General features: G+C 41.8%; 1 protein-coding gene across 3 annotated transcripts; it reads left to right on the forward strand.

Annotated features, from left to right (window-relative positions):
• Positions 1-8,077: 8,077 nt before the first annotated feature.
• On the forward strand, positions 8,078-25,993 carry AQP11 (aquaporin 11). 3 transcript variants are annotated; one of them, XR_012094165.1, is made up of 3 exons: positions 8,078-9,129; positions 19,960-20,076; positions 25,638-25,993. XR_012094165.1 is itself a non-coding variant. In XM_008020247.3 (3 exons), exons 1-3 carry the CDS (start codon positions 8,456-8,458, stop codon positions 25,715-25,717), a joined length of 816 nt encoding a protein of 271 aa, XP_008018438.1. In that variant the 5' UTR covers positions 8,097-8,455; the 3' UTR covers positions 25,718-25,993. The 3 variants fall into 3 exon arrangements, 2 of the variants coding, with proteins under 2 accessions (XP_037861364.1, XP_008018438.1); XM_008020247.3 differs by having other exon boundaries at positions 8,097-9,074; XM_038005436.2 differs by lacking the exon at positions 19,960-20,076 and having other exon boundaries at positions 8,081-9,074.

Genomic DNA, 25,993 nt, shown 5'->3' on the forward strand with positions numbered 1-25,993 from the left:
AGCCTCCTGAGTAGCTGGGATTACAGGAACCCACCACCATGTGTGGCTAATTTTGTTTGTTTGTTTGTTTTGTTATTTTGAGACAGAGTCTGGCTCTGTCACCAGGCTTGAGTGCAGTGGTGTGATCCTAGCTCACTGCGACCTCCGCCTCCTGCGTTCAAACGATTTTCCTGCCTCAGCCTCCCAAATAGCTGGGACTACGGGCCCATGCCAACAGGCCTGGCTGATTTTTTGTGTTTTTTAGTAGAGACGGGGTTTCACCGTGTTAGCCAGGATGGGCTCGATCTGACCTCGTGATCCGCCCGCCTTGGCCTCCCAAAGTGCTGGGATTAAATTTTTTGTATTTTTAGTAGAGACAGGGTTTCAGTATATTGGTCAGGCTGGTCTCAAACTCCTGACCTCCAGTGATCCAACCCCTCTTGGCCCCCCAAAGTGCTGGGATTATGGTATGAGCCACTGCACCCAGCCTGTGCTGTTTTTGTCAGGGCTTATTGTTTGGAAAATTAAATATCCTCTCTCAAAGAATGAAGGTTTTCACCTTTTCTTTGAAATCCTTGAGTTATCACTTTGGTTAAATGAATAACTTATTTAACAATGACCTGTGATTCTATTTTGTGATATCAAGTGTTTTAAACCTTTGATATTTGACAAACTTTCCAAAATCAAATTATAAATTATGTCTTTTTCTGATTTAATTAATCCTTTAAGATATTATTAATAGGTTCCCTAAAGTCCAAAAATGACATATTTGGCTTATCTGGTATAAAAATTATACAGGAATCATTGTCACATATAAAATAGTGTTTGGTTTTCTTTGGGCTACATTTATACAAATATGTTACTGGTATATGTTCCAAAATTATGGGAAACTCCTGTAATTATAACTTAGTGTACATAGTGAGAGACATTTAGTGATATAACTTAGTATACATTACCCATAATAATTATAATTCTTATGTTAAATTATTGTGTGCCACAGAGGTAACAAATGTCCTTGTCAATTGTGTCTTTGACTATGGCTGCTCTAAAACTGTCATCCACAGACAACTGTTGTCTTGTTTTGGCCCTCTTTAGAGGGTGGTTTTATAATCAGCTACAGAACTCTAACAGGTGTTCTTAAATGCAGGTTTCTGATAACTTTGGAATTTGTGACATTAGAATAGAGGAAAAAAGAAACTTTTAGGACTCTTATGGAGAGCTGAAATGTTCATGAATATCAAGCAGAACAGGAGTTAATTGCATAAACTGAACTGATAGAAGACTAAAGTAATCTTTTTGACTTTTGCTTTAAATGTTGGTGATTCTTTGTTTTTTTTTCAGAGTCAAGGAAACTTTTCTTTTGAGCTATTGACAGCTTTTAACAATTTAGTATACTCCTATGAGTAAAATTTGGAGCATATTTGTTTCTCTCTACCTGATTTCTCCAGAACTTGAAAACCATTTTTGAGTATGCTTCCCTTATGGCAATACAGTAATTTGCACAAGTATAGTAAGAATCTGTTTTCGGCCGGGCGCGGTGGCTCACGCCTGTAATCCCAGCACTTTGGGAGGCCGAGGCGGGCGGATCACAAGGTCAGGAGAGCGAGACCACGGTGAAACCCCGTCTCTACTAAAAAAAAATACAAAAAATTAGCCAGGCGTGGTGGCGGTGCCTGTAGTCCCAGCTACTCGGGAGGCTGAGGCAGGAGAATGGCGGGAACCTGGGAGGCGGAGCTTGCAGTGAGCCGAGATCGCGCCACTGCACTCCAGCCTGGGCAACAGAGCGAGACTCCGTCTCAAAAAAAAAAAAAAAAAAAAAAAAAAAAAGAATCTATTTTCATTTTGCAACAAGACACAAAAGGAGAAACTGGTTATTTTACCAAGGTTCTGACTGTAATAGTGTGCTTTCCTTTAAGGAATCAAACTTGACTTACGGAAGCCAATAAAGCTCCTTGGGGAAACTGGCCTCATACCTTCCCTGTACAGCGTTCCTGACCTGTGATAAGTAAAGAATGTCACTTTCTGACAGGCCCAGGAGCCCCAAGTTTACTTTGGAACCTCAAGAGCAGAGGATCATCCAACTTATAGGTATTTAATGGCACAAATCCATGGCTGGTCTTGGCTTTAAATAAAGGTCTTAGCCAGGTGCAGGGATTCACGACTGTAATCCCAGCACTTTGGGAGGCTGAGGCAGGTGGATCATTTGAGGTCAGGAGTTTGAGACCAGCCTGGCCAACATGGTGAAATCCTGACTCTACTAAAAGCACAAAAATTAGCTGGGCATGGTGGCATGCACCTATAGTCCCAGCTACTTGGGAGGCTGAGGCAGGAGAATAGCTTGAACCTGGAAGGCAGAAGTTGCAGTGACCCCATGGTGCCACCATACTCTAGCTTGGGGACAGAGTGAGACTCCATCTCAAAAAAGAAATTATAAAAAATTTTAAAAGATCTTATCTGGGATTCCTTCTATAGAACAAAGTTCCATCAAAGCCAATTTAAAAGTGTATTTGAAAAATAATTATTCTTGCTGTATTGTATACAAATAATTAGGCCAAGTATAATAAAGCAAATCAAATTACTAAAGACATGACTTGTCTTTAGTAAAAATGGGAAACTAGAGAAAGAAAAATTGTGTTTTGAAAACTGTAGTACACCTGTTGTTAGATTCTAGTCTTGCCTAATGTTTTTCAATTTTCATTATTGTGGTACCATTTGAACAGAATTATAATTTTTTTTTTAGCTACATGTATTCAAAATAAAGTTTTCAACTTTTTTCCCCATTTTTTTTCTAGTTTGAAGTCATGGAAGACTAAGCTGTGCTTTCTTTTTATTATTTTTGAGACAGAGTCTTGCTCTGTCACCCAGGCTGGCGTGCAACAGCACGATCTCAGCTCACTGCAACCTCTGCCTCGTGGGTTAAAGCAATTTTCCTGCCTCAGCCTCCTGAGTAGCTGGAATTACAGGCACCTGCCACCACACCCAGCTAATTTTTATATTTTAGTAGAGATGGAGTTTCACCATGTTGGCCAGGCTGGTCTCAAACTCCTAACCTCAAGTGATCCACCTGCCTCGGCCTCCCAAAATGCTGGGATTATAGGGGTGAGCCACCATGTCCAGACTAAGTTTTGCTTTCTTTTTTATTTATTTATTTTTATTTTTATTTTTTTCAGACAGACTCACTCTGTCACCCAGGCTGAAGTGCAGTGGGGCAATCTCAGCTCACTGCCACCTCCACTTCCTAGATTGAAGCGATTCTCCTGCCTCAGCCTCCCGAGTAGCTGGGATTACAGGTGTGCACCACCATGCCCAGCTAACTGTGCTTTCTTAAAGCCCTGCAAACTGAAGCCAGACAACTTAAATTTCAGAAGAAAATAACAGCAATCTATTTACATACATAAGCCACTTTCATACTTGCCTATTGATGTATGCACTTCAGAGTAATCCAGCCTATAACGATTTTCCAGGATTGTTCTTTTGTTTGTTGCTTTTCTCCCTTGCTCCCCCTGTTTTCTTTTCACAGGACATAAGACTTCACAATCTTCTAAAAATGAACTTTCCTAATAACTCAGGACCTACTCGTCTAGGAGTAAACCATCCTAGCCATGACAGATCAGACGAAACCTGAGACCACAAACTCATTTTCTCCTAAAATGCTTTTTCCAAAAGATTTTTAAAAAGAAAAGTGGGAAATGTGAAAGGAAAATATCTTATGCCCCCAAAATCACTAAGCTAAAGGGAAAAGTCAAACTGGAAACTGTTTAGGGCAAATCTGCCTCCCATTCTATTCAAAGTCACCCCCCACCCCGCCCCGCTCACTGAGATAAAAACATATCTGACTGCCTCTTTTGAGGAGGCTAATAAAAGAATGTAACCATTTTTCTCTTACGTATCTATGAACTGGAAGCCCCCTTCCTGCTTCAAGATGTCATGCCTTTCCAGACCGAACCAATGTTCTTCTTATGTATACTGATTGATGTTTCATGACTTCCTAAAATATATAAATCCAAATTGTGCTCTGACCACCTTGGGTAAATGTCATCAGGACCTCCTGAGGCACGCATCCTCAACCTTGGCAAAATAAACTTTCTAAATGAACTGAGACATGTCTCAGATTTTTGGAGTACACATCTGATAAAACACAATGAGAAAAATGTGGCATCAGTTCTGTGATATTCCTGTTAAAGATGCATACCCTGTGAGGCTGCATTGCGCCGCGATCACACACCCCTGCACTCCAGCCTTGGCAACACAGTGAGACCCCGTCTCAAAAAAAAAAAAAAAAAAAAGACACTTCACCTAGTATCTAGGAAACATTAGACAAACCCAAACTCAAGGAGGTTTTACAAAATAACTGATCTGTAACCTCAAAATTGTCCAGGTCATGAAAGTCAAGGAAGAGCTGAGGAACTTCTCTAGATTGAAGGAAACTCATGAGACATGACACTAAATGCAATGTGCAATTCTGAATTGGATCCTTTTGCTAAGAAGTACAATGTTGAGACAACTGGCAAAACTTGAACGGGATCTGAGGAGTAGATGGTGGTAACAATGTTAATTTCTTGATTTTGATAGTCGTCTTATGGCTATGTAGGACACAGTTGTTAAAGAAAATACACCCTAAAACGTTCTGAGTAATTAGGCATAGTATCAACAACTAATTTTCAAATGGTTCGGGTAAAAAAGTTTTTTTGTACTATACTTGCAACTTTTCTGAAAGCCTGAGATTATTTCAAGATAAAATATTTTAAAAATGCAATTACTCAAATTCTTCCCATGTTTCTGCCCACGTAAACGTCAATCCAAAGGACATGCCTTCACAAGCTTTTTTTTTTTTTTTGAGATGGGGTCTCACCGTGTTGCCCAGGCTGGAGTTTAGTGGCACAATCTTGGCTCACTGCAACCTCCACCTCCCAGGTTCAAGCGAATCTCTTGCCTCAGCTTCCCGGGCAGCTGGGACTACAGGCGTGTGCCAACACGCCAAGCTAATTTTTGTATTTTTAGTGGAGGCAGGGTTTCACCATGTTGGCAAGGCTGGTCTCAAACTCCTAACCTCAGGTGATTCACCCACCTCGGCCTCCCACAGTGCTGGGATTACAGGTGTGAGACACTGCGCCTGGCACAGAAGCTCTTAAACGCTTTATCTCTTCGCAGATGTTAATGAAATGCAATTCTGGCCAGGCGCGGTGGCTCACGCCTGTAATCCCAGCACTTTGGGAGGCTGAGGTGGGTGGATCACGAGGTCAGGAGATCGAGACCATCCTGGCAAAACACGGTGAAACCCCGTCTCTATTAAAAATACAAAAAAATTAGCCAGGCGTGGTGGCAGGCGCCTGTAGTCCCAGCTACTCGGGAGGCTGAGGCAGTAGAATGGCGTGAACCCGGGAGGCGAAGCTTGCAGTGAGCCGAGATCGCGCCACTGCACTCCAGACTGGGTGACAGAGTGAGACTCTGTCTCAAAAAAAAAAAAAAAAAAAGAAAAAGAAAGAAATGCAATTCTGAATTTTGGCGGGTTGTTTTTTTCTTCATTTCTCTGTCTTGTCTGAAGCTTCAGTGCAAAATCCGTATTATTAAACTATCATCTATTTTACCTCCATTTTTACATATTAAACCTTATTAAGCACTACTATGTGCTGGGCCATGTACTAAATCTTTTTCAGGCATTGTTTCTTTTAACCTTGATCTCTTGCTACTTCCCCCCTTCATACTCCAGCCTAGAGCACGGGGACTCCTGTGGACTTTCTCTCTGCGTGTTTGCAAAATGCAGTGCCTCTGCCTCTCTTTTTTCTCCCTCTTGTCTTCACCCCTTAACTCCTATTTATTCTTCAGGTTTCAGCTAGGATGACACTTCCTCCAAGGAGCCTTTCCTTAAGTCTGAGTGGGGGCCCCTCCCTGTGCCCAGGCCTCTCTTCTTTTACCATTGTACTTTTACACTATATTTTAATTTTCTGTTTTCTCTTCTGTTCCCTCTTCTATGCTTATTCAAGAGCAAGGACTGTTTTTACTGCTGTTTTACCAAAGCTAACAGAGGCCTTCGTCCATGATGTCACTCTCAAGAGATTTTAATTAGTGATTTCTTGCTTCTGAAAATAGGAAGGTTGATTTGATGTAAAATATCCAATCACTAGTAATTAATTACGTTAATTTTGCCCTTGTTCTTTAATTAAAACAATGTCCAAAGTCCTTTTAATGACACTGTGTATTACGATGATACTAAAATTTCTTACCAAAGTCCAAAACACTGGTTTTCTACATGACTCTTCCGGGTAAAAGTGAATTATCAGCAGAGCAGTAAATAAAATACATTCACATTAATCCTCAAGTGACTTCTAATCTAGGGGAGCACTAAAAGGGTTACATTCATAGGACTGATTTAAAGGCAACTTCTTTAAACAGCAGTGACTTAAAAATAATTCTAATTTACTCTAAATTCTTTCTGGCCAGGCAATCAACACAGGAAAGAGAAAAGGTCTTGATTTTCTACTAATTTGTGTCTTGCGAAAGAATTTTTTTGTTTTTTTCCTTGAGACGGAGTCTCTGTTGCTCAAACTGGAGTGCAGTGGCGCTATATTGGCTCACTGCAACCTCCATCTGAATTAAATTTTTTAATTCAGAAAACATCTATTGGCACCACAGAAATCTTGGAGTTATAATAAAAGTGAACTTTATATTATAAAAGGACAAGTCGAGATTGGTGAACAAAGCTGAAAAAACCAGCAAGAACACCTTCCAAGGCCTCTACCACTTGAAGTTAAGGATTCCCCTCATTTTTCTTCCTCTCTCCCTCCCCTCCAGCCCCACGAAACATGGACTTGCGGTCCACAGAGTCCAGTGGAGGCGCTGAGCAACTGGAGAGTGACCCATTACACTGTGCCATTAGCACAGAATTGCTCTAGGCTGGGGTCTGCGGAAACCGACATTCTCTTCCACTCTGCACCCACAATAGGCCACCCCAGGGGACGAGCTGCTGGGACTCAAGAGCCGTGGACTCTGGCTGCTGGAACCTGCTGTTTCCACTGTAAGCTACCATTTAGTGAACATTTTTCTATGTATTGGGAACTGTTCTAAGTGGTTTTCATGTTTTGTTTTGGTGGTTGTTGTTGAGTTTCGCTCTTGTTGCCCAGGCTGGAGTGCAATGACGCGATCTCGGCTCACTGCAACCTCTGCCTCCTGGGTTCAAGCGATTCTCCTGCCTCATCCTCCCGAGTACCTGGGATGACAGGCATGCGCCACCATGCCCGGCTAATTTTGTATTTTCAATACAGACGGGGTTTCCCATGTTGGTCAAGCTGGTTCCGACCTCGCGACCTCAGGTGATCCGCCCGCCTCGGCCTCCCAAAGTGCTGCGATTACAGGCGTGAGCCACCGCGCCCAGCCCAGCCTGGTTTGTTGTTGTTGTTGTTGTTTCTAAAAGCAGTGGCTCACTCTGTGGCCCAGGCGCGGGGAGCAGTGGCGCGATCTCGGCTCACTGCAGCCTGGAACTCCTGGGGTCTCCAGTTACCTGTTGTTTCCTCTTCACGTAGGAAGAGTGCACGTAACAGTAAGACACAACTTTTCATATTACAGGTAAAGAGTTTATGCCAAAGGTTATAGATACAGTCACACGCCAAAACTAGGCTACACTTCGAAGAATCACCGCTCAAGTTCTGGGAAAAAAGAGGTGATGGTTGAACAACACTGTGAAGGTAATCGATGCCACTGAAACACGCTTACACTAGTTAAAGTGGCGAATTTTATCTGGCATATATTACCACCATTTTTAGCAATCTTTTTCGGCAGGTGAAGAAAAGCAAGGCTCCAGGAGGCCCTGCGCACCGGTCTACGCCCACTAACTCACCCGCCCCCTGCGCCGCGTCTCCCTTCTCAATTTCAGTGGCCCCATTGATAAAAACAAGGTGGCTATCTGAGGTGGCCTTCAGCGGTCTTTCCAGCTCCACGGTTTTACAGTCTGGAGCCGGTAAAGAAAAACTCCAAGGTCCTCACTTCAAAGCAACCGTCCGAGCCCTGCCGCGCTGCTCCCCTCAGCCCCGCTCCTCTCAGCCCCGGGGTCTGGAGTCGCCGCCCGCAGGGGCGCACGGGCCGCAGCACGCGTGCGCAGTGGGCACCAAGAGCGCTGCGTAGTCCACGCCGCGCCCGGCCCTCCGCCGCCGCACCCGCCTGCAAGGCCCTGAGGGAGGCGGCGGAGGGCGGAGGCTGAGTGCGCTGAGGGCTCGGCTGACCGTTGGCCCCTCGGCCGGCGCCCTAGCCGACCTCCCCTCGCCGCTCCGCGCCTCCCCGCCTCCCCGGCTCTGGTTCCAACAGCCCAGCGCCGAGCCAGGGAGGCGGGGAGGACTCCCCACGTGTGCCGCCCCGGGGCCTCCCGCTCGTCCCGCCCCGAGGGGCGTGAGGAGGGGAGGGGCTGCGGACTTCGGACTCGGGCCCGGAGACTGCCTCCTACCCAGAGACGGAGCCCGCAACCCGCTCAGGCGGCGACAGAGCCATGTCGCCGCTGCTGGGGCTCCGGCCCGAGCTGCAGGACACCTGCACCTCGCTGGGACTGATGCTGTCGGTGGTGCTGCTCATAGGGCTGGCCCGCGTGGTCGCCCGGCAGCAGCTGCACAGGCCGGTGGCCCACGCCTTCGTCCTGGAGTTTCTAGCCACCTTCCAGCTCTGCTGCTGCACCCACGAGCTGCAACTGCTGAGCGAGCAGCACCCCGCGCACCCCACCTGGACGCTGACGCTCGTCTACTTCTTCTCGCTGGTGCATGGTCTGACTCTGGTGGGCACGTCCAGCAACCCGTGCGGCGTGATGATGCAGATGATGCTGGGGGGCATGTCCCCAGAGACGGGCGCGGTCAGGCTATTGGCTCAGCTGGTTAGTGCCCTGTGCAGCAGGTACTGCACAAGCGCCCTGTGGAACTTGGGTCTGACCCAGTATCACGTCAGCGAGAGGAGCTTCGCTTGCAAGAATCCCATCCAAGTCGACTTGTTCAAAGCGGTCATCACAGAGGCCGTCTGCTCCTTTCTTTTCCACAGTGCTCTGCTGCACTTTCAGGAGGTCCGAACCAAGCTTCGTATCCACCTGCTGGCTGCACTCATCACCTTTTTGGTCTATGCAGGTTTGTCATTCCCACCAAATACTTGGCACTTCCAGAGCCTCTATGACATGAGGCTGTAAGTTCTTTACTAAAATACATTTGAAACCCTCTATCCCGCTATGATATAAATGCTGGAATCCCCGTTATTCTAACCATTTTGCAGCCCGTTCTTAACCAGTAGGGCCGACACATAGAGCCTTCATGCAGTGCTTTTTTGAACATCCAGAGAAAGGAGCCACCTCTGTGCTGAAACTGAGATATTGTGAGATATTGCCAGGGGTTCAGATATCCTACAAGGGGTTTGTTTTAATGGTAGAAAGGAAAGATAACTTATTTATGCCAAGGTGGTATAGATCCTTTCTGATACTCTTACTGAAAAATGATCCTGGCTTTACAAAGTTCCTTTCGATTTAAAGCACAAGGCACATGATTGGTTAGTATAACAGCGGAGAGTAGGAATTTTGTAGTTCCATTCTAGTCCTGTAAATTACTTAAAGTCATTTCTTATTTCCTTAATTCATTTTGAGTTATGAAATTTCTTATTTTAAAAATTCATTTTGCGTTATACATGAACTTTTAAGTGACCTATCAAGAAAAATGTGTTTAAATGAGAACTTGCTTCAAATTAAAGATGCTTTTTAAAATATAACTCTTGAGAAATCTGTTGATATCTTTTAAACCATTTGTTTACTTTGAAAGATCTCAGATGCGGTGGGCAATCTAGTCCTAAATGGGAGGAGGAAATCCAAAACATAAGTATTTAATGATGAAATGTGTCATGTTAAATGCTTACAACAGAATGTATTTATTGTGGCTACATCTAAATTATAAAAGACTGTGGAGGCAGAAATTACAACAAAGGAAATTTGTGGTAATAGTTATCTTCTGCCCATTAAAAGTGAAACCATGACTAGAAGCAAACTTCAAGATTATAAGGGCTCCTAAACATGTACTTGACCTTCTAGGGTAAAAATGAAAGCCTTCAGCCGGGCGCGGTGGCTCACACCTGTAATCCCAGCACTTTGGGCGGCTGAGGTGGGTGGATCACTAGAGGTCAGGAGTTTGTGACCAGCCTGGCCAACATGGTGAAACGCCCGTCTCTACTAAAAATACAAAAAAAATTTAGCTGGGCGTGGTGGTGGGCGCCTGTAATCTCAGCTACTCGGGAGGCTGAGGCAGGAGAATTGCTGGAAACCGGGAGGTGGAGGTTGCAGTGAGGGGAGATCCTGCCCTTGTACTCCAGCCTGGGCAACAACAGTGAGACTCTGTCTCAAAAAAAAAAAAAAAAGAAAGAAAGAAAGAAAAGAAAGAAACCAAGCCTTCCCAATCAATTTCCCCTTCTTTAGGTGTAGTACCACTTTTTAGGTAGACATAAATGGAAATAAGTGGTGTAGGAGAGTGAAAGGGGCCGGGCGCGGTGGCTCACGCCTGTCACACTTTGGGAGGCCAAGGCGGGTGGATCGCTTGAGCCCAGGAGTTTGAGACTAGCCTGGGCAACACAGAGAAATCCCATCTCTACAAAAAATACAAAAATTAGCCGGGTGTGCTGGTGCGCACTTGTAGTCCCAACTACTTGGGAGGCTAAGGTGGGAGGATCACCTAATTCCAGGAGGTTGAGGCTGTGGTGAGCTGTGATAGTGGCACTGCACTCCAGCCTGGGTTATAGAGACCCTGTCTGTCTCAAAAGAAAAAAAGAAAAAGAAAGAGTGACAGGTACAGGCATATTTGAGGGATTGATGAGTAGTTGCTTATTTATTGAAGTGTTAGATTTTAGCTAAAGCAGAAACATCCCCTGTATATGAACAGAATTGTCACTGCAAAAAAGTTATGCCATGGTTTACCTCTGTATTTCTACAGTTAAAAGCAGTAAAAACTTAGAAGAATTTTTAAATCAATAGAACATCAACTACAGTTGGATTTTTCAAAACCTATGTTCCTCTTCCCTCTCTTGATTAGCCTGAAGTTGATATTCTTTGTCTACTTTTAATACATATTTATGATTCCATAGATAATACTATATATATTAGCCATGCCCTATTTTATCAGTGACAAAAAATTTGAGAGAAGAGACACAGATAATATTTGGAGTTATAGATCCAGTCATAGATATAAGGAAAGTTATTAGAAGGAATCTGTAAAATATCAACTTAAGAGATCAAAAATACTGCCCTTTTTTTCTTGAAATGAGGGTACTAATTGATGGGGGAGAGGGAGAGTATAAAGGGATCACTAGAGCAGTGGTTCTCTCTGTATTAAAATCACCTGGGGAGCTCTTTAAACATGCTTACTTATTCTAGGCTCACAGATTAAAATCCAATTGCTCTGGCAAGGGGCCTGAGGCAGCGATGTATGTTAAACCTTCACAGGTGATCCCATTATGAAACCAAGGTAAAGAAGCACTGCTTTAGGAGTCTAGACCTGCACTGTGCAATTCAGTAGCCACTAGCAGCATGTGGCTATTTACACTTAAATTAACTGAAATTAGATTCAAAGTAGCCACATTTCAAGTGGTCAGTTGTCAAATTGTGATGTAGCTAGTGGCTACAGTATTGGACAGTGCTAGACTCTGTTTGCCTGGGTAGAACAAAATAGACAATTGTTGATTACTACTAGTTACAGAAATTTATAATGCAGTATGATCTTCCCTTTTTTTGTTTTCTGCCAGTATAAGGGAGATAAGAATATTCAGTTGTCAGCTGTTAGAGGCCAAGCATTTTGCTAGGTAATTTATGAGAGTTATCTTAATTAATCCTTACAAGAACTCATCGATGAATACATTCTTCCCATTTTAAGTAAAGTAAGTGAGGCCCAGAAAAGTGAAATGACTTGTCCAAGCTTACATAACTAGACTGTGCTAGAACCGTGGTTCCAAATGGCACTAAAGCTCATACGGATTCATTATCAGCCTTTCCACAGTGTGCTCCTCAAAAGTTACAAAACTAGACACAATTGAATATATTCAGCCATAAAAAGGAATGAAGTTATGATATATACTACAACATGAATGAACCGCAAAAATATTATGCTAAGCAAAATAAGCCAGACACAATAAGACAAATACTGTATGGCTCTGTGTACACAAAATGTCCAGAATAGGTAAATTCATAGAGACAGAAAGTAGAATAGAGTTACCAGGGACTGTGGGGAGGAGAGAGGAATGGGGACTTACTGTTTAACGGGTACAAAGTTTCTGTTTATGTTATGAAAACCTTTCGAAATGGTGCTGCTGGTGAAAAAGCATGGTGAATGTAACACCAATAATACACTTAAAAATGGCTAAAATTGCATACTTTATGTTACATATATATGTTTCACCACAATTTATACAATTTTTAAGTTACAAAATGATGTTGCCAAATAAATTTGGCAGACACCGGATTAAACAGGTTTTCTAATTTTAAGACTTCATAGAGCCTTTACTATGCTTCTATGTATTGTGAAACTCCAAGAGGAGGATTTGGAGCAGTTTTTCAAACTTATGAGAGCCTCTTGTCTAGGAGCATATAGCAGAAGAGAACATACTTTGGGAAATGCTGCACTAAGCCCCATCTCTCCCTTTCATTTTCTATGGCTATAAGTCATAACTTTGGAACAGAGTTGTTACAAATAGGACTGTCTTGGGACAGTTGGCTAAGTCAGGCATCATTACAAGTTATTTTGAATGTCTTTTTTAAACTTCTAACATACTACAAGTACAGATTTGACAAAGGTGCATATTGGGAGATTTCTTTAATCACTTGCATTTTGAGGGCAGTCAGAAGTCACCAATACAGAGTATATCAAAATAATGATTATGTATTTTAGGATTACAGAACATAAGCATCCAGCAACATAGCCACAGGCTCCTAGGATAGCCAGTGACCAAGTGTCTGTGTATTTATTGATTTAGCACCCCAAATTTTGATGGACACATGGAGCCTCAGTTATGTCATTACCATGTATCGTGTATTAACTGGCTCCCCTAATAGTGTAAAAAAAAAAAAAAAAAAGAAAGAAAGAAAAAGCTGTGTGGTTTATTAACATATTAGAGCTATAAACTGTTAATTAGATTTCAAGCAAATCTTTCTTTGGGTTCTGGAAAAAGTTAGTTCAATGAACAGTTTGAGAGAGAGCTGCATTCATTTTTATGCATAATTAGATATTGAAAAACATGTGGGCTGGGTATGGTGGCTCATGCCTGTAATCCCACCACTTTGGGAGGCCAAAGCAGGTGGATTACCTGAGGTTAGGAGTTTGAGACCAGCCTGACCAACATAGAGAAACCCCACCTCTACTAAAAATACAAAATTAGCTGGGCATGCTGGTGCCTGCCTATAATCCCAGCTACTTAGGAGGCAGAGGCAGGAGAATTGCTTGAACCTGGGAGGCAGAGGTTGCAGTGAGCTGAGATCACGCCATTGCACTCCAGCCTGGGCAACAAGAGCCAAACCATCTCAAAAAAAGAAAAAAAGAAAGAAAAACATCTGTTATTTTACACGTGTCAATTGTCTTTATTACCGCATACTGTTCATTTCTTTCATAGAATTTTAAATTATATTGTTTTCTGACACAACGCCTGTTTTCCTCTACCAGATGATAAGCTTTGAGTCTATAGACCACATTTGTTTTATTTGTCATAACGTATATCAAGATCTTAGCATAGGACCTGGTACAAAGCAAACAGTATTTTAAGAATAAGTGAACAAACTAGCAAATATTCTGTTTACTCTAAAAACTTGTACAGAAAGAAATAATATGGCAGGTGTGGTGGCTCACACCTGTAATCCCAGCACTTTGGGAGGCTGAGGCGGGCGGATCACTGAGGTTAGGAGTTTGAGACCAGCCTGACCAACATGGAGAAACCCTGTCTCTACTAAAAATACAAAATTAGCCAGGCGTGGTGGTGCACACCTGTAATCCCAGCTACTCAGGAGGCTGAGGCAGGAGAATCGCTTGAACCTGGGAGGTGGAGGTGGGAGGATCCCCTGAGTCCTGGAGGCGGAGGTTGCAGTGAGCCAAGATCATGCCACTGTACTTCAGCCTGAGCAACAGAGCAAGACTCAGTCAAAAAAAAAAAAAAAAAAAAGAGACGGGAACATATGTTCTTTTTAAATAGGAGCTATTATCAATTTACAAATGAAAAACACCTTCAAAGGTCCAAAATTTATTTTGTTATGCCAGTATAATATAGTGGTTAAGGCCAGGTGTAATTGCTCATGCCTGTAATCCCAGCACTTTGGGAGACGGAGGCGGGTGGATCACCTGAGGTCAGGAGTTCAAGACCAGCCTGTTGATTCATAATCTGAATCAACATGACCACCCATAGCCTATTCATTAGCCTCATTACTCTACTATTCTTTAACCAATTTAATGCCAACATGGTGAAGCCCCGTCTCTCCTAAAAATACCAAAATTAGCCTGGCATGGTGGTGGTCACTTGTAGTCCCAGCTACTTGGAGGCTGAGGCAGTAGAATTGCTTGAACCTGGGAGGCAGAGGTTGCAGCAAGCTGATATCACACCAGTGCACTCCAGCCTGGGCAACAAAGGGAGACTATGTCTCAATTAAAAATATATATATATATATAGTGGTTAAGGCCAGGTATGGTGGCTCATGTCTGTAATCCCAGGACTGGGAGGTCAAGGCAGGAGGACTGCATGAGGCCAGCAGTTTGAGACCAGTCTGGGCAACATAGCAAGACCCTGTCTCTACAAAAAGTGTTTTAACTGAGCCAGGTATGGTGGTGCACACCTGTAGTCTTAGCTACTTAAGAGGCTGAGGCAGTAAGATTGCTTGAGCCCTGGAGTTTGAGGCTGTATTGAGTCATAATTTCATCACTACACTCCAGCCTGGGTGAAAGAGTGACATCTGTTTCGATTAAAAAAAAAAAAAAAAAAAAAAAAAAAAGACTGTGCCCTTAGGCTGTGTACTTATTTTGGGCCTCACTTTCCTCATAAGACTAGTATGAGGAATAATAATTCAAGCTTGTAGCATAGTACCTGCCATATACGAAGTGCTTGGGAAATAGTGACTTTTTGTTACTATTTTCCTCTATATTTCCAACAGGATTCCAGTATAATTTGATCATTTTTGCATATAATTTGATCAGTTTCATTGCTCACAACTCCTTCTGGGATAAATTCAGGAAAATGTAAGTTGTAACTTTTATAAAGAAATTTGTCCATTGCAAATAAGTCAAAGATTTTGGTACAAATCCCTAGGTGTTCCCCACAACATCTGAGAACAGTCTAATGTCACTCTTCCAGGTCTGTAAGAATAACAACTAATTTGAAAACAGGCCAGGCGCAGTGGCTCATGCCTGTAATCCCAGCACTTTGGGAGGCCAAGGTGGGCGGATCGCTTGAAGCCAGGAGTTTGAGACCAGCCTGGCCAACATGGCGAAACCCAGTCTCTACTTAAAATACACAAATTAGCTGGGCATGGTGGCTCATGCCTGTAGTCTCAGCTACTCAGGAAGCTGAGGCATGAGAATCACTTGAACCTGGGAGGTGGAGGTTGCAATGAGGTGAGATTGCACCAGTGCACTCCAGCCTGGGTGACAGAGTGAGAATCTCTTAAAAAAAGAAAAGAAAAGAAAACAGCTAGCTAGCTAGCTTGGTTAGTAACATTAGAATATCAACAGAATACAAACCAGAAATGAAAAGTGGAGTTTGGAGATGCAAACTTTGAAATTATTTGCCCAGTAATGCCTGGGAGTAGAGATTGAATTTGGGGAAAACAAACAGGCTTGTCATTAGAGAGGTATTTTCAACTCCTGACAGTGACATTTTATCAGAGCTCATCATGGTCTGATAACACTCCTTTTACTTTGCTTACGTGCTCATTAAAATGGGTGCTCTGGAGAGGGAAGACAAATATTCCAGTTACTAGAAAGCTAGCTTCCACTCTAAATTAATAAAGAGACCTTCCAGCTTCTACATGAGTGTTATGTGATTTTAACTAGTATTCTTCTGTCACAGAGAATTTTATTCCCTTTAGGAATACTAAGAAACTTTAGCACCTAAAATGGCCGGATTTGAGACTTAGCCTCTGGCTGTGGTTATTTCACCAAATCCATGCTGTCCTCTGACTCTTGGCAGTGGACTAGCTGGATCTCCTGGTTATACCTCTTCAACATGCATGATTGTCATCTCCCCTTCAAATGTCAATAAATAGTAACTTGTTTTTTTGAAGCCACCTTCTGATAGTTCCATGCCTGATGATTCTTTAAAAAATAATTCATGTTTAATGACACAATACGTGATATGTTCTTTATGTAAAAAATTCAAAGACTGAAGTGCCTTTTGACTGCCATCCTCCATGCCTCCGTGCCTGCCTCCTCTCCTTCCCTGTCTATTCTTACTTCCAGGGTAATCCTTGTCTCTGATGTTTGTGTTACAACCTTCCAAACTGGTTTTTTTGTTGTTGTTGTTGTTTGGGGTTTTTTTGGGATGGAGTATTGCTCTGTCACCCAGGCTAGAGTGCAGTGGTACAGTCTCGGCTCACTGCAACCTCTGTATCGCAGGTTCAGACAATGATCCTGCCTCAGCCTCCTGAGTAGCTGGAATTAAAGGCGACCGCCACCACACCTGGCTTGTTTTTGTGTGTGTGTGTGTGTGTGTGGTTTTTTTTTTTTTTTTTTTTGAGACAGAGTTTCACTCTTGTTGCCCAGCCTGGAGTGCAATGGCACGATCTTGGCTCACCGCAACCTCTGCCTCCTCAAGCGATTTTCCTGCCTCAGCCTCCTGAGTAGCTGGGATTACAGGCATGCGCCACCACACCCGGTTAATTTTGTATTTTTTGTAGAGACAGGGTTTCTCCATACTGGTCAGTCTGGTCTTGAACTCCCGACCTCAGGTGATCCTCCCGCCTCGGCCTCCCAAAGTGCTGGGATTACAGGCGTGAGCCACCGTGCCTGGCCACACCTGGCTAATTTTTTTTTCTTTTATCTTTTTCCTCCAGAGTAGTTGGGATTACAGGCACCTGCCACCACACCCACTAATTTTTTAAAAAATTAATTTATTTTTTTAAAAAATTATACTTTAAGATCTTGCTAGTTCTTTGCTACAAAGTTCTTGCTAGATCTTTGCTAGTTCTTGTAGAGCTGGGTGCAGTGGCTCCTGTAATCCCAGCACTTTGGGAGGCTTAGGCGGGTGGATCACGAGGCCAGGAGATCAAGACCATCCTAACACAATGAAACCCCGTCTCTACTAAAAATACAAAAAAATAGCTGGATGTGGTGGTGGGTGCCTGTAGTCCCAGCTATTTGGGAGGCTGAGGCAGGAGAATGGTGTGAACCTGGGAGGCGGAGCTTGCAGTGAGCCAAGATCTCGCCACTGCACTCAAGCCTGGGTGACAGAGCGAGACTCTGTCTCAAAAAAAAAAATATATATATATATATATATATATATAGTGTATATGTCTTCTCATACACAAATACCAGTGTTTCTATAGGACAGTAATTCTCAACTTGGGGACAGTTTTCCCCCCAGGGGACATTTTTGGTTGTTACAATGTGGGGAGAGGAATAAGCCACTGCCATCTAAGTAGAGGCCAGGGATGCTGCTAAACATACTATGGTGCACAGGACAGCTCACAACAAAGAATTATCCAGTAAGACATTAAAGCCAATGCCATGTTTTTGGCTTTTGTTAACACAGAACCCACACCTGACATGGATTTCTGTATCAGTTAACTATTGCTATGTAACACACCATTCCAAACTTTTTTTTTTTTGAGATGGGTTCTCACTCTGTCACCCAAGCTGGGGAGCAGTGGCACAATCTCAACTCACAGCAGCCTCAACCTCTGCAGGCTCAGGTTATTCTCCTACCTTAGCCTCCCAAGTAGCTGGGACCACAGGCATGTGGCACCACACCCAGCTAATTTTTGTATTTCTTATAGAAATGGGATTTTGCTATGTTGCCTGAGCTGGTTACAAACTCCTGGGCTCAAGTGATCCAACTGCTTCAGCCTTCCAAGGTGTTAGGATTATAGGCATGAGCCACCATGCCTGGCCCCAAAACTGAGAATAACTTATTTTTCATGATTCTGTGGGTTATAGGCAGGCAGTTCCTCTGAGATCACTCATGTAGCTGCATTCAACTGGACAGTAGTGAGGCTGGAAAGCCCAAGGCAGCCTCACTCATGTGTCTGGCAGTTGTCAGCTGTCATCTAAGATGCCTCAGTTCTCTTCCGTGTGGCCTTCCATCCTCCAGCAGCCCAGACCAGCAAACTCACATGGTCAGGGCATTCTTCCAAGAGAGCAAAAAGTGGAAGCTGATGCGTTTATTGAGACATGAACCTAGAATTCACACAGCATCACTCCTACCACATTCAGAATTCACATAGCCCTACTCTGCTCCATTCTATCAATCAACACAAGTTGCAAAGTCAGCTCATTTTCAAGAGAGGGAAAGTAGACAACCTCTTGCTGGAAGAAGCAGCTACCACTAAGTCACACTGATCAGAACTGCTGTGTGAGGATGAGAAGACTAGGAAGTGAAGTCGTTTGAGTTTTAGGATGGTATAAGACTGATCAGTGGTGTTCATCTTAGATGTAGTGGAAAACCTTCCGTATACCATGGCCTTGAATAGTGAAGTAAACTAATTGAGGGTAATGAGTCAGTCCATTTTTATCAATATATGCCTAAAAGTCACAGGTCATTTATATTATCATAGGTCATATTACGTTATATTGTAAATGACTGTGTGAGTCTTTATTTCTGCCCATGGTATCTAGTACACAGGAACTCAGTAAGTTTTTGTGGAATCAAACTGAAATGACTAGCTGCCAACCAGACAATTCTGTTCACCCTTAGCAGTTGCAGGTTTAACATTCCAGGATTTGACTGTTCAAGAATGATTCTGAAGGTCCATGATATCATTTATAATTGCTGAGTCATGAATATGAATCATGCTGTGAGGCTGGTACACTAGAAAAAACTCGTAGCTATCAAGTGAGCTTAGTTCATTGCTCAATATCTTCATCTCAACACAGCTTCATTGTTCTCGGCCTATTCAAGTGTGAAATCTCAGTAGTGAAATCTTATGAAAGGGCCACTTAATTTCCATGAAAATAGGCTACAGTGGTGCACGTCAATAATAAAACTTGTGAAGATCTCAAGATCTATCTCTGTGGCTAAGTAAAAGAGGCAGAGGTGTGCCTTGGAAAGCTTCCACTTGGAAAAACTGCTGAAAATGTCACTGTCTGAGGGATGCTCTTAGGCTGGACTTTGAAAAGCGAAGACACAGCTTTGTGGAGTACTGCTGGACAGGCATCCAGCCTCCTCTACCTTTCCTTACTTGTGTGGTCAGACTATAGACTCCTAGGCCCCACGTCAGAGAGATACCCAGGGTGCAGAGCTGGAACACAAATCCTAAAAAGTAGCCAACAGTTACAATTTCTGCTTATCTCTCATGACTACTCACGGTTGCTTCTTAAGGATTCTGTTGACAAGTGAAAATGGAACCAATGATAAAGCTTTGGTCTGTTGGTCCATTTTACCTTTTCTTTTCAATACAAAGTTATGCTTGTACCCAAAGGATCTTGGGGCATTGTATCTATTTAACTATATTTTCATTTTACCTTTATTATTATTCATTTATTTAAATTGATGAATGTTCAGGGCAGCCAAATCTATTTTATAAAACTGTAGGAATAGTAATAGAGCACATTAATTTTCAGTGTACATTTTATAGTCTATAGGAAAAGCACTGGGTTCAAACTTTAATGTCCTTTGTCTTTTTTTTTGTACCTGGCATATAGTCTATGATTATAGTCTAAAATATGCCAGGTGATTCTGCAAAGGAAGATCACAGACTAAGAATACCTAAAATAAAAGTCACATTAAGTAACCATTTATTTCCAGTTACAAGAAAATGTAAGATAAATCATTTGGAATCACTCTGCTTAAAATCTATTACAGGAGGAAGTCTAACAGGAGCTGTATTTAATCCAGCTTTGGCACTTTCGCTACATTTCATGTGTTTTGATGAAGCATTTCCTCAGTTTTTTATAGTATATTGGCTGGCTCCTTCTTTAGGTAAGCATATTTTAATTTAATATGTCTGAAAGATTAGGGTATTTTAAAATATGATATGTGTATATTATTGTAACATGTCAATTTCCAAAGCCAGAGCAGGCACAAAACAGAAAATGAAAAAGGTAGTTAACATGCCTGAAATGATACTTTGTGTAGTATCCTTTATAACTGTCTTTATCTTTAAAGAAACAGTATCTAGTTAAGGGTAGTCAGTTTCAGATATGCTATTACTTTAAGAAACCTTGAGATCTGAGCACCAAAAAAGCAAAGAGTGCTTACTTCCCTTCAAATATAATCTTTTTTTTTTTTTGCTAAAGAAATTTTTTTTCACATTTGTGATCTCCAGATAAAGTATCATTTAGTTCATTTGACTCATTTTGCAGAAGAGCATCTCATGAAACAGTGAATACCTGTATTAAGTATAGTTTAAAAGTTATCCACAAGTTACATTCCTGTTATTTTTATTTTATTGTTTTTGTTTTGCTTTGTTTTTTTTTTTTTTTTTTTTTTTTTCCGAGACAGGGTCTGTCTTTGTCACCCAGGCTTGAGTGCAGTGGCATGATCATAGCCATAGCTCACTGTGCTTGAACTCCTGGGCCCAAGCAATCCTCCTGCCTTAGCCTCCTGAGTAGCTGGGATGACAGGCATGTGCCACCACACCCAGCTAATTTGTGTATATTTTGTAGAGATGAGGTCTTGCTGTGTTGCTCAGGCTACATTCCAGTTATTTCTATTTGGATCAGATATATAAACTCTTTATAAAGATGGGTCAAATAACACAAAATTATACAATATACAAAAAATTATTATGCATTTCTTATGCATTACTTATATAAAGTTATCAGCATTTCTTGATTTTGTTTAGTCATCTGTTTTAAGCCTGGTTATAACTCATAACTGTAAATGAATATGAAGATGCTTGGCCCTCCATTAATTCACTCTTCTTTTTATCCAGTTAGCATATTGTATCTTGTTAGTCATTTTCTTTAAAACACGCACACGCATACACAGAAGGGAACACAGAAGGGAAGTGCCACAACAGGTTTGAAGAGTCAATCACACTTTACTCTTCCTGTTTACCTTCCATTCCTCTATCTCACATTTATGTTATTGTCATGCTCAGTATCATATTGTTATGCTCAATGATATCTATAGGCCTAAACATAAAGAGTATCAAAGAAAAATTGGTTTTAAATACTAGTAATATAACTTTTGGTCAGTTCTACTGAGTGCTAGTATTTTCCGATAACGTCTTTAAAGAAAAATGTTCTCCGTTTTTAGGCCGGGCGTGGTGGCTCATGCCTGTGATCCCAGCACTTTGGGAGGCCGAGGCAGGCGGATCACAAGGTCAGGAGATTGAGACCATCCTGGCTAACACGGTGAAACCCCGTTTCTACTAAAAAAAATTAGCTGGGCGTGGTGGCAGGCGCCTGTAGTCCCAGCTACTCAGGAGGCTGAGGCAGGAGAATGGCATGAACCCGGGAGGTGGAGCCTGCAGTGACCCCAGATCACGCCACTGTACTCCAGCCTGGGTGACAGAGAAAGACTCCGTCTCAAAAAATCCATTTTTAAAGTTAAAAAGGTCACTAATGTAAAGAAGTTAAGAAGTTAACAAGGTCTAATTGGGCAGGCCTACTGGTAGTTTTTATATGAAAAAATTCCCCCAGTATGTCTGGAGACTAACATACATTAACATGATTTATTTGTTAGCATGCTCCAACTACAATTGTAATAGTAGGCTGAGGCAGAGGTCCCCAACCTCCAGGCTGCAGACCAGTACAGTCCGTGGCCTGTTAGCAATCAGGCCACACAGCAGGAGGTAAGTGGCAGTCAAGCTTACAAAGCTCCGTCTCCTGTCAGGTCAGCGGTGGCAGTAGATTCTCATAGGAGCATGAACTTTATTGTGAACTCAGCATGCGAACCATCTAGGTTACACGGTGCTTATGAGAATCTAACTAATGCTTGATGATCCAAGGTGGAACCGTTTCATCCCAAAACCATGCCCCCAGTCCATGGAAAAACTGTCTTCCAGGAAACCAGTCCCTGGTGCAAAAAAGGTTGGGGATCACTGTGTTAAGGAATTACTTCATCCATTACTTGACAGAACATTAAAAGTAGCCAGGTAGGCTGGGTGCGGTGGCTCATGCCTGTAATCCCAGCACTTTGGGAGGCCGAGGTGGGTGGATCACCTGAAGTCAGGGGTTCGAGACCAGTCTGGCCAACTCTACTAAAAATACAAAAATTAGCTGGGCATGATGATGCGTGCCTGTAATCCCAGCTACTCGGGAGGCTGAGGCAGGAGAATCGCCTGAACTCAGGAGTTGGAGGTTGCAGTGAGCCGAGATCGCACTATTGCACTCTAGCCTGGGTGACAGAGCAAGTCTCAAAAAAAAGCACAGTGGCACGTGCCTATAGCCCCAGCTACCAACTACTTGGGAGGCGGAGGCCAGGAGTTCAAGTCCACCTTGGGCAACATAGCAAAACAACCTGTCTAAAAAATAAATTTTTTAAAAAAGGGTCTTTCTGGAAGAATTTTAAAAAGGAATCTGAAGTAATGACAATCTCTGTAAGAGGACCTTGATTTTTTTCTTAGAACACATTTTCCAGCCAAAGCAGCATTTAATGACTTCCTGGAAGAACATACTAGAAAAAAAGCCTCATGATAGATAAAAAAGGAATGCTAAATCTTCCCCTTTTATAGTGCAGAAAGTGTGATAGGGTGGGGAAAGTGACTATATTCTCTTCTTGTTCATGTAGTACAAACAGGAAGATAACACATTATATGTAGCCAAAACATTTTAAAGAACCACTTATCCCCCAATAATCCAAACACCCCCTCCCCCCCAAAAAAAGTCCAAATCTCTTACATATAGAAGTGGAATCAAACTTTTTTTGGTCTGGCTGTGATCACCGAGGCTGGAGTGCAGTGGCGCAATCTTGGCTCACTGCAACCTCTGCCTCCCAGGTGCAAGCGATCCTCTTGTCCCAACCCCCCAGGTAGCTGGGACTACTGGTGTATGCCCCCACACCCAGCTAAGTTTTGTATTTTTTATAGAAACAGAGTTTCTATGTTGCTCAGGCTGGTCTTGAACTCCTGGGCTCAGGTGATCCGCCCGCCTTGGCCTGCCAAAGTGCTGAGATTATAGGTATGAGCCACCATGCTTGGCTGAGATCAAACATTTTCGAATTCATATGATCTTTTTTATATTTAGCTTGTTGAAAATATGTATTCCAAGATTCTTATTTGGTCTAAGGACCCCTACCTTTTAAAATAGACCCAACATAAAATTTGTATTATATTTTTGGTTTAAAGAGGCCTGTTTATATATTTCTTTCTGAGGTTTATGAATTAGAATAAAGGCATCCTTCAATATATGTAGATAAAAGACATGTATGTGAATAAATGATGATTTTTAGAATACTGCGTTCTAGCTTGCCATTGAATTTTGTCATATATTGAAGTTAACTTTTCACTGGGAAAAAAAAAAAATGGCTCCAAATGAAATAAAGAAATAAAGCGACACATTATATAACTCTGTGAAGAATGGGAAAAAATAAATTATAAATTAAAAGAATCATTCAAAGAGTTAAGAGATGAGGAGTCCAAAATAAAAATAAAAACAAAAACCCCAAAACAAACACCACTCAACTACCAAAGTTACATTAATTAGGCAGTGCCAGGGGAGTGAGACAGAGGAAAGAGTAATCCCAAGATATCCACCTTCTTTCCTTCTTGACTAAGCAGGAAGCAAACTATTCTTGGGAGTCATAGTCCATATTCTTTCTTGTTTCTCATCACAGCAGAGATAATTATAATTCCTCTAATGGCCCCTGCCATCTTCCCAAATTAAAAATTTAGAAACGTGACTATAAGGATGCATATGTGGCCTGGTGTGGTAGTACATGCATGTAGTCTCAGCTACTTGGCAGGCTGAGGGAGGAGAATCACCTGAGCCCAGGAAGTCGAGGCTGCAGTGAGCCGAGATCGTACCACTGCACTCCAGCCTGAGGATGGGAGTGTGACCCTGTCTCAAAAAAAAAGAAAAAGAAAAAGAAAAAAAAATATATATATATATATAGTATTCTCTAGTTTATACATTTCATACAGTGAAAAGTGGAAAATTCTATTTGCTTCTATGAAACTACAATTCCATTTTTGGAAAAAATTTTAAATGTAATATCTTATTTTCTAGTTCTGACTTTATAAAAAATGACAAAAAAAATTGTGGGTCAGTTAACATAAAGGTTGTTTCTGATATTTTTTCATTTAAAGCCTTTGGTTGCAAACAGACTCATCTTTCACAAATATATTAAGGTATCTAAGTGCTTGCCAAACCTTAAGGTTTTTTGTTGTTGCAAACAAGAGAACATAATTTCAAATGTGCATGTGACAAAACTTGTTTTTAGTCTGAATTTAAACTGATCTTTCTGAATACATTCAGATCAAGATGAAAAATTAACCACTGCAGATTTACTTTTCAAGATAGTGACTTGAGCCCTCACTCTCCTTAGTCCCTATTTCACATTGAAAAATTAACCAACAGCTACATGCCAGATTTCTCTGTTGTAATTCTCAGAAATGAAGATTACTAATATGTGAATTTTCAAAACATTTTGGGCTGGGTACAGTGACTTACGCCTGTAATCCTAGCACTTTGGGAGGCCAAGGCGGGTGAATCAGGAGTTCGAGACCAGACTGGCCAACATAGTGAAATCCCGTCTCTACTAAAAATACAAAAATTAGCCAAGCGTGGTGGCGGGCGCCTGTAATCCCAGCTACTCAGGAGGCTGAGGCAGGAGAATGGCTTCAACCCGGGAGACAGAAGTTGCAGTGAGCCAAGATCACACCACTTCACTCCAGCCTGGGCGAAAGAGCGAAACTCTGTCTCAAAAACAAACAAATAAACAACAATTTTGTATTATATTTAAGATTTAAACTTCCACCATCGACTGAAATTTTGTTTTAGATATTTTATTTGCTTGACACATCTCTAAAAGCGGTTGTCAGTTAAATAAGGTTGAGATAAAAATGAAAAAAAAAAAAGCTGTTAATGGTTGAGATTAATGAAAAAGGAGAGACTGGAGGAAGTAACCTAACATTGTTTTTATTTGAGCATTCTAAGTGAAAACTCCGAATGCTTTCAGTTGCTTTATTCTCCAGGTATGTCCCTGGGGCACGGAGGGAAGGGAGAGTGTTACCATTTTAAAGAGAAGAAAATGAAGACCCAAGTCTAGGGTTTCTCACTTAGCAAGTCAGTAACAGAGCCAGAACTAAAACTATACATCTTTGGATTTGGTTTATCCTTTGAATTCATTAGATCCTATTGGTTTTGCCAAATGCATACTGTTTTTAAGGATTCACAGTTGAAGAAAAAATAATCTGAGAATATTAGATTTAAATATCTAACATGTTTCATGTAGAATTGATGTAACCAATTCTTTAAGCATAGCTTTCCAAACAGCTAGGTATATAATTGTATATAATTTTAAAATATACCCTCCTAGTGATTATGAACTTCCTTAAAGATTGTTTTTTTATTTTACTGTATTTTGTCTTTCAGGTATATTGTTGATGATTTTGATGTTCAGCTTTTTCCTTCCATGGCTGCATAACAACCATACAATTAATAAAAAGGAATAAATAACTGTTCCAAAGACTCAGACTGACATACAGGACAGTCCAGCTGGATGTGATAAAGATTTTATCACCTCATATGGAAAACACTGGCTGCACTGGATTCATCAGTGTTAACTTCCTTTGAGGAAGCTGCCTTGTAGTTTTCATCACTGGGACTTAAACAAAAAATTACTGTGAAAATGAGGTATCCTGTACTTCTCAATTAAGACTTGTTCTTTGAGTGATGTATTAAATGCTGCTAGAAAAGCCTCATTACATTAAACATAAATCAATCTTAAA

This window comes from Chlorocebus sabaeus, chromosome 1 (assembly GCF_047675955.1).
Source record: "Chlorocebus sabaeus isolate Y175 chromosome 1, mChlSab1.0.hap1, whole genome shotgun sequence".
Taxonomy (NCBI): Eukaryota; Metazoa; Chordata; class Mammalia; order Primates; family Cercopithecidae; genus Chlorocebus; species Chlorocebus sabaeus.